Source organism: Pteropus vampyrus, unplaced genomic scaffold, assembly GCF_000151845.1.
Source record: "Pteropus vampyrus isolate Shadow unplaced genomic scaffold, Pvam_2.0 Scaffold168, whole genome shotgun sequence".
Taxonomy (NCBI): Eukaryota; Metazoa; Chordata; class Mammalia; order Chiroptera; family Pteropodidae; genus Pteropus; species Pteropus vampyrus.
The window spans coordinates 313429-322739 of NW_011888949.1; the positions used below are offsets into that span (position 1 = coordinate 313429).

The 9311-nt window shown below is 55.9% G+C and overlaps 1 protein-coding gene across 1 annotated transcript in view; it reads right to left on the bottom strand.

Moving 5' to 3' along the window:
- The window catches only part of PAXIP1 (PAX interacting protein 1), a gene marked incomplete at its 5' end in the record, with an annotated part of 36613 nt that extends 29035 nt beyond the window's left edge, over positions 1 to 7578 (bottom strand). The window contains 6 exons of the mRNA XM_023536732.1: positions 945 to 984; positions 1069 to 1496; positions 1887 to 2046; positions 2724 to 2767; positions 7045 to 7179; positions 7369 to 7578. Of these exons, the coding sequence (XP_023392500.1) occupies positions 945 to 984; positions 1069 to 1496; positions 1887 to 2046; positions 2724 to 2767; positions 7045 to 7179; positions 7369 to 7578 (1017 nt within the window). The remainder of the gene's footprint in view (positions 1 to 944; positions 985 to 1068; positions 1497 to 1886; positions 2047 to 2723; positions 2768 to 7044; positions 7180 to 7368) is intronic.
- Between the last annotated feature and the right edge of the window lie 1733 nt (positions 7579 to 9311).

A 9311-nucleotide genomic window follows, 5' to 3' on the forward strand; every position in this document is an offset into this window, starting at 1 on the left:
CTCCTGGGCTCTGGCTCCCGTGCTTTCCCCTGGCCCGGGCTGGATCACGAACTGTCCCCCTGCTGACTCAAGGCCGGAGTCTTGGGGCGGAATCACACCTTGAACTTCCCTGAAATCTTTCTAGTACCTAAGACAGTGCAAGGCACGTGGGTAGGCAGTCAAGAAGTGTTTGTTGACTGAGCAATGGAATGGAAAAGGCTTTTATTTTTCAGTCATCCAGGTTTAAACCCTGGCCAGGCTCTCCATCAGCTCTCTATTAAACTGATATAGCAAAAACAAAGAGAGAATTTTATCCTCTTAAAGAACTTTCAGAATTTACAAGCAACACAAACAGAAAACAGAGTAACCGTAACTAAACTTACTTATCGCTGGAGCAGAGAAGGGATCAAATCCGGACTGGTGACAGCATTGGCATGAAAAGCCGAGTCTGACCAGTAACTTAACGATGTTAAACTTTTACCTGGTCCTGTATTCCTCTACTAAAAAGGCATTTAGAAAAAGCCAGACTGTAATCAAATTCCTTTTCATCTCCCTAGAACCCAGGACATGCCCTTTCTCAAAGCTGCCACAGAGAAGGGAACGAAATACTTCCTCAGAAACACCACCTTAAGAGCACGAAGCTACAGAATGCGCCTGGGCCTGTGACGCCAAAGAAAATGGCGGCATTCTGAATGGCACGCTTGCCTGTCCAGGGACTACTAATCTTAAACAAATTATTCTATGTAATTTAGAAACAAGCTTAGACAATACAACTTGAGTTTTTATAACCTTTTTTCCACTCAGAACATTCCCCACGTCTTCACACAGATTCACAAAACCTAATTCAAAAATGGTTACGTGGCTGCCGTGCAGGTGTGCGGGGGGTTCTGAACCACTGCCAAACGGCGGGCGGCCTCCTTCACCAACAAGGCTTCGCTGACGCCTTCGCGTGCCCATCCGCCCACCCTCCCACCAGCCTGGGGTGGACTTCCGAAGCTAAGAGAACTGCACGAAAGCGGAGTGAGCATGTTAAGGTTGTGGACAGGGCTCGGCTCGATTGGTCTGGAAAACAGCAGCCGAGATCAGCACCTCTGCTGCAGGGAGTGGTCCAGCCCCGCATCCCCCGCACGGATGCACGGCAGGGAGTGGTCCAGCCCCGCATCCCCCGCACGGATGCACGGCAGGGAGTGGTGCAGGCCCGCATCCCCCGCACGGATGCACGGCAGGGAGTGGTCCGGGCCCGCATCCCCCGCACGGATGCACGGCAGGGAGTGGTCCGGACCCGCATCCCCCACACGGATGCATGGCAGGGAGTGGTCCGGGCCCGCAACCCCCGCACAGATGCACGGCGGGGAGTGGTCCAGCTCCGCATCCCCCGCACGGATGCACGGCAGGGAGTGGTGCAGGCCCGCATCCCCCACACGGATGCACGGCAGGGAGTGATCCAGACCCGCATCCCCCGCACGGATGCACGGCAGGGAGTGGTCCAGGCCCGCATCCCCCGCACGGATGCACCACTACCAATCCCACCAGTGCAAGTTCTTACCTCGCTGCTACTAAAATGCTCACCTCTTCGAAAATATAGTGTGTAAAATGTTTTAATTATCGTTTGTAATTCCTCTTTATAAAAAGTTGTAATTTTACTTTTCTGCTTTATCTGAGGTCGTATTTCCTTCTTATTAATCTGTATGAGGCCTTTATTAAGAAAATTCTCTGCCTGTATTTGACTGGATTTTCCTTGTCATATTATAACTTCATTTTTACTATTTTTTCATATCGAGTTTTAAATCTTGACAATTCTTTAGATTCGAAAAACCACTGCACCCCATTAGAACTCCACATCTTAAAACTAAGCATGAATGTTTAATTATAAGTGTGTCACACGATCACATTGAATATGCCATTCAGTGTGGCATACATCCAAACAGGTCATACATCCAATCATAGAAAAACTCACCGTTGTCACACGTAAATAACAAGGGACTCATTGTTCCCATGCTTACCTGAGAGAGGCAGGCGGTGATTCCAAAAAAAATCTGACATGACTCTGGGGAGAAGCCATTTACTCTGTAGTAGTTATTAAGAGTCCAATGAGATCAGACGAGTGCAAGCTGAATGTCACTAACACATCCCGTCCGCCCGCTGGGACGTGAGCCGCCCTCTCCACTAGGGAAAGAGACAGACTTAAGAGGCCAAAGCACGGGGCAGACTGGGAAAAGAGGAGGTGAGAGTATAGAAAAAGCCGATCTCCGCACCTACATCCTCAGCGAGGGGACGTGATACACTCACGGGCAAACGGCCGACCATGCAGACGTGCATCTTACACACGTGCGCGTAGCAATTATCATAAAAGCAACTTAAGTCTTCAGCATCCTCCGGCATGGCGCATGAGTGTGACCACTTCCACTGTGAGCTGGGGGCGGGGGGCCTTCATCAAAGGCCGGGGAGACCCTGCCACACGGCCACCGCTAACTGTGCCCGGGACCAGACAACTCGGCTGCAGCCCCCTCGGCTAAAACGAGGGTCAGGACGGGATGGGTCTCTCTGCCAAACCCCTCCCGCTGCTCGAGCTCTGGTTTTTAAGCTTCACTCCAAGCCTGGAGCTGCGGCCCTCGCTGAGGCTGATCCCCTCCCACTCCCAGGGGATGGAAAGCGGCAGGACAGAGCGCACACCCGCTCTGCGCCGGGCAGCCACCGTCTCAGCCTCCGAGAGCCCTTCCCCACCCCCTGCCCCAAAAGGATACGGCAGAAGCGCTCCACACTGCGCAGACAGGGTCACCCACGAAGGCTGCAAGAGAAAACAGAGGCTCAGTCAGAGGCTTCGACTCACGATTGACGAGTTTTACCAGCGTGGCTCCCAGCCACGGACGCCGAAGCGTCCAGGTTTTGGCCTCGTGCCTGGAGCATCTCAGATCTGTTACTGACGCCCGAGGTGAAAAGCCATCACAGGCCAGAACCCACGTCTCCAAAACACCACGTGCAGAGACTCAAGTTCTGGGTTTACACACTTCTCGCTGCTTAAGCCCTCGGGCTGGGAACTGTCCCCCACTGGAGGGACAGGGATCCGATGGCCATCCCTCCCCATCCAAGGCCCCTTCTTCATCCTGAATCAGGTCTAAACTCCTTTTTGTCAGTAAACCATAAAAAGTTTACTTAAAAACCATAAAAAACCATAAAAACCTTTTTATAAATTCCAGAACTCATGTTAATTATAAAAAGTTACCACCTTTTTGAGTAATTTATATTTTTGAAAAATTATCTTACCTTATACTTCTATATTTAACTTTGAAAATTACGTTAATCATTATGCTGATGGCTCTGCTTCACAGAATTACTATGTAAAACTCCAGTCACGCCCCCACACAGCCAGCCGACTTCCAGAAACTTCAGCGGACAGAAATAGACAGCCAAGACATATACCAAATATTCATTGAAAACCCATCTTGTGCCGGAGACAGAGCCGGGCGCCGCAGACGGGGCGCCGAAGGGCAGCCCGCCCTCCGCGGAGCCGGCGTCACCACGCTGTCACGTGCACGGTGACAGAATCTGAGAAACGAAGCAGCCCTCGTTCTCCAGGCGACGCCGACGAGTGTTCAGCACGAGCTTATGTCTTCTGCAAACACAGCACAGGGATGCTGACCGTCTCATGAGACGAGACGGGCTCTGCTCGGCGTGATTCTGTCACGGTGACGGGATAATTCCACCGGACGCTGCGGCTACCTCACGGGACGAGGTGCGGCGAGCTGAGAGCCAGCGCCCAGCCCATCCACGCGTCGTCACCGCGTGGGCTCCGGCTGCACTGCCGGGACCTGCGGGCACCGGGGACACTCCCGCCCCCACTGCTTTGCCTCCTCCGCATTCAGAACAGCGCCTGGGGCCATGCTCCACTCCCAGCGGGGACACCCAGAGGCCCCGAGTTCGCCGCTCGCAGGGCCTGGCACCAGGGTGGCTTCTCTGTCACCCCTGGGCGGAGGTCCGGGCTGCTCGGAGCCGGGCCTGGATGGGGGCCAGCAGGCCTCTTCTCAGCCGTGGAGAGGGGCTGCTGTGGCCACTGTGGGAATGGCCCCGTGAGGAAGCAGACACTGGAAAGGTGCCCCTCACGCCGTCCACGCAGGTCACACCCTGCAGAGTCGTCCGTCCACGGCCTCGGGGTCAGCACGGGAACACCCACTTAAAGACTGGGCCGGCGATCACAAAGTCCACGCACGGCAGACTCACCCTGAGGCTGAGTCGGCACATCCAGGAGAGACGATGCAGAGCTGAGAAGCAAGACACGCTCGCCCACAATAACGCAGAAACGGCGAGCTAAGCACAGTGACAAGCAGCTCCAGCCCCAAAGGCAAACAACATACACAGGTGAACCGCTGCGGTCAGCATGGCTGTTTCCTACAGCACCCAAGGCCACTGAGGAAAACAGTTCGATTAAAAAATTTATTTTCAAAGTCTTAGTGCCTAAAAAGCAAGTTTTGAGTATCTATAAAATTCAAAGATGTAAAAGGTAAACGGTCACAGTTCACGGGGTGCTTTATTTTTTAAAGTGTGCGTGCCAACTTGACATTAGGCAAAGCCGGGTACACGCTTAGGGAACCAGGCCTCGGCCTCAGCAGCCGAATGCAAACCCCTCCCCAGGAGCAGCAGCCCATCAAGGCCTGCTGGCAACGGATGAAGGGCTCGGGGTCGACCGGCACTGCCCGGGGGAAGAACGAGCTGCTGGACCAGCTCGGAGAAGTCCCGTCATCCTGCAACTGTCACCCCAGACAACACAGATGCCGCCATAAACGAAAGGCGGGCTGGAATGCAGAGCCAGATGAAGTGCAGGCCTGACTTCTCAATAAAACCCTACAGCAAACGCTGGGGAAGGCAGGGGCTGCACCGAGCTGGACGGGCCAGACGGCGGCGCCCGAGCCAGCAGCTGGGAGGCTGCCTGCTTCCCAGGACGCCACCTCTGCGTGCAGCGGAGCCTGCTTTGCTCAGCTCAGATTCGGAGCACGGATCGATGACCATTCTGAAATGCCACCTCATAGCTGGGACCTCGCTGCTGGGCTCTGACGCTCCGCCCGCGTCTGGGGCAGTCGCGCTCACAGTGATCGACGTGTGGCACGTCGGACTGCTTCTTCCAGGCTCTGGGGCAGCTGTGCCCAAGTATTTACACACTGAAGTGCACACTTACGATGATTTACTTTCTCTTCTTAACATTTCGGCTTTGGCGATTTATATACAAATATAAAACACGAGCGCACGTACACGTGCTTTAAATTACGTGACGTTATCCTAATACGAATTTCATTTCGGTATATGACACGACACTTGGTACGGAAGGGGGCTTAGGGTCACCACTGTTGTAAGTGGTCTGGCAACACTGACCTCAGCCCCTAAAATCTGTCATGAAATTTTTCTTTTAAGGTTCACTACGGAACCGACACACTCTCCACGCAGCCGCCTGGATGAGGCCATAGGTCCCAGGCTACTGCATGACAGAAAGAGAGCGCAGGAAGGGGAGGTAAACGAGATCCAGCCCCTAAGCAAACCAGAGACAAAAACGGGGTCCCACGGAGCCCGCGGCCCGGGGCCTGTGGCAAGTCCTTCTCTCACAGTGACATTGGTGAAGCGGCCAGTGTGCGTGGATCTATGTGCAGAGAGAGCCAAGCGGCCACACTGAGTCGAGCATCCCGGCAAGGGGCTGCCCACTGCTCACTGCGGCAAGTCCTGGGGCCTTCTGGCCTGTGCGGCCGTCTGTCCAGGGTCTGGCTTCTGAGAACCTTCTTGCGAGACAGATCTGCTCTCCTGTTTATTTTCAAAAATCAGGGCCTAAGCCCGCAAGGCACGGTCTCAGGCCTCGGACAGCGGTCGGCGCAGGTGCCCTGCTCCCCGGCCAACCCCGACCGTGGCCTTCCCCAGCCCCCACCTCTGCCATCACTGGGCCACAACCACCTTCATACTGGCTGTTTCTCGAAAGCAAAGCCCTGTGACAGCACGGACAAGGGGAAAAAATGGTAGTAAAATATAGCTATTTCGGTACACGTGTATGAAACGGAAGATGAGAAAAATACTAGCCCTTCACCCGTTTACGGAAGGCGTGCAGCTCACAGAGGAATGCTACATTTTCCTAAATGTGATATTCTCGGTGACCAGACTACTAAAAACAAAATGCTATAAAAAGGAAGATGCCATTTCTTTCCAAAGAACATCGATAAGTTAGAACGATGCAAAAATAATAAAAAAGTGAGATGTTTCGTGGCAACCTTACGGGGTGAGGTTAGCACTGCAATCCACGAGTTACGTGGGGCGAACAGGAAAAGCGTGTGAAGCAGGGGTCCCCTGCCCCCAGGCCATGGGCCAGTACCAGTCCGGGGCCTGTGAGGAACCGGGCCGCACAGCAGGAGGTGAGCGGCGGGCCAGCCAGCGAAGCTGCATCTGTATCTGCAGCCGCTCCCAGTGCCAGCATCACCGCCTCGGCTCCGCCTCAGATCCTCAGGCGTTAGATGCTCACAGGAGCACGGATCCCTGGTGCCAAAAAGACTGGCGACCGCTCACTGGTTTAAAGGGTCAAAATTACACAATTAAAATGTGAAAACATTTAACAGCAGTCAACTCAGCTATCAGCCGCAACAGAGCAGCAGAGCGTGCTGATCAACAGAATGCAAACAACTCTCTCGCTGCTGAGGCCCCACTTTCTAGAATGAACTACCCATCGGTCAAGCTGATAGTGGCACAGATGGCCACCAGGCGGATGGTGCTACAAATGGTCACTGTGACCTCTGTCAGAGAGGAGCTAGACAGCATAGCAGTCGGGGGACAGGACACGGAAATTGGGCCCCGTCGCCACAGGATGGAAGGTGACTCTGTCCCGGACTCCAGTCGAATGCGCTTTCTCATGACACTCCCCCCTCCCCCCGGCCTGGGGCTCCCAGTGGTCAAACGAGGTGGCCCCAGAGCCGGCGCAGACACTGCCGGACCCGGGGTTCGCAGTGCCCGAGCACACGCCCTCGGGTGACATCACGCGTCGACGCGCTGCTTCCAGGGTACGCGGTGCCACGCACACAACGCGCTGGATTCGCCACCAACCTTCACGACAGGCAAGTCGAAGACCTCCCGAGCTTCCCCGACCTCTGGGTTGTCGCCGTCTTCGGAGATGATGTGTGAGGCCAGCGCGTTGTAGGACACTTCCTTAGCCTTCCCCGCTTTCAGAAGCTGAATCACCTAAAAAAAACCCACACAAGTTAAAATGGAAACTATGGCATTTCATCCTCGGCTCATTCGAACTACTGCCAACGGTGCGAATTCCAATCAGAAACACACCACGTTCTGCGCATGGGCCTGGTTCCCTTTGACTCACGTACGACGAAACACTTGGGGACAAGAAAATGCAGCAAATCTCAGCTCACTGACCAAGGAAGCGTGAGGCTGTTGCGAGCCGGCCCCCAAACAGCACCTGTCCTGCAGAGAAAGGGCTGACGGACAAGGGGGCGCAGCGCCCGGCGCTGAGACTGGGCTCGAAGGCCGGGGGTGGGCGGCTTCCCCTAAGGAGAAGGTTCTGGAAGAGGAGCCAGCAGGCCCCAGGTGGCTGGGAGGACTTCCTGTGCCGAGCGGCCCCGAGTTTCAAGGAGTCGGCTGGGCACCGGCGCCCACAGCCGGGGGCGCACTGGGCGGGCTCATGGGGACCGAGCCGCGAACGGCCTTTCCTCTGCCCTAGGCAAACACGCACACACACGGACTCACTGCCACGTGGCCCCCTAGCAACGCTGCGCTGGGAATCCGCAGGGCGTCCGTGGTGGGGCCGCCCAGCCCCAGGCTCCAGCGTACCGGGTCGCCCCACGTCACTGCTCCAGACACACCCCAAATACCTCGACGCCTTCTTCCCTTAGCGCATCATCTCACGTGGAGGAAATCGCCTTCCACCCTTTTCCTGGCTGGAACATTTCGGGGTGCCTTCTCCTAGCACCCCCAGTACCTACCACCTATACCCTCATGTCTTCAGGGAAGCTACCCACCCCCACTCACCCAGACCGAACTTTCTATCACACCTGGTACCTAGTCCAGCGCCTGATGAGCACGAGGTGTTCCACACACGTCAGCTTGCTGAACCCATATCTATAAGATTCTGAGGGCCCAGATGTTCCAGCTCTAAACTTTTTAGAAAATACGCTGTTTCAGACCCAAGCGGTCTGTTTATGTGATGTCTAAGCACTTAGAGTAGATTCACAGTTGAGCAAACATGGTTCCAGATCAGCTTGTTCCAGGTTTTAAGTAGCTTTTGGTTCAAGTTCCTTGTGAAAGCCAAGTCCTACAGTGACAGAGGGGACGGGGAAGAGGGGCCTTGGAGAGGGGTGGGAGGAAAGGAAACACTGCTGGGAAAGGCGAACCCCGACAGGCACTCATTCCCGTCGCTCGGCCCTCAGCGCCTACGCAAGGCCAAATTCAAAGCTAAAAGTCTCTTCACCCTAAACTTACAGTAGGAAGAGGACGACCAAGGGGGGGTCACCCAAGGGAGTCTAGTCACCGTGACCCCCATACACAAGCCTCTAGAAAGCCAAGACCACTCAGCCCCCTGCAACTCCCCCTGTGCCAGCCATGCTCCCTCGTCCGCACTCTTCCCGCCGCCCGGCGTGCCCCCTCCGAGCTCGGCCCTCACTGCTGATGAGACGCTCAGGCGACACAACTGCACAGACCACCTCTCAGAAAGGGAATACCGTGAAGATCCACCCGAAGATGCTCCTTCCCACGCGGAAGCGCAACGTTCTGACGGTTAAACGGCTGGACTACCCGCAAAACGCTCAGGAAAAGCCACGGTTCCCTTCACGAGCCCCCACTACGAATAATTAAACGCTGTGATGCTGCTCCCTGGGTGTTTTCCACATTTACTGCGCAATTCGCCCGCCGGGGAAAACCGGGGAATCCGAATTTGCCGATGAACTGAGCGAGCTGTTCGCAGGTGGGTACAAGACAACAGCTGTGTGGCTGCCGCACCAGGGGCCAGACGGACCGCCCCCTCCCGCTGGAACCCGGGGCCTCCACGCAACCGAGGTTCCCCCTCTCGGGATCCCACACACCCGAGCCAGCGGGCAGCAGGGAGACGCGTGCCTGTCCAAATCCCGCCCCAGAAAGCGAAAAGTGCGAGTCCAGCGGAGGCCGCGCGCTCGGGGGGCGTGGGGGCCTTATGGCCATGCGACACGACGCCAGCTCCCCCAGGCGGAGGACGGTGACAATCGGCGCGAGGCCCAAGCTAGGGCTCGTGAAGAGCACCGTGCACGCGGGGCTCCGGCGCAGACCCCCACCCACGTGCCCTTCCCGCGTCTGCGGTCTGGGCGCACCCGAGGGTCCCGCACACGCTC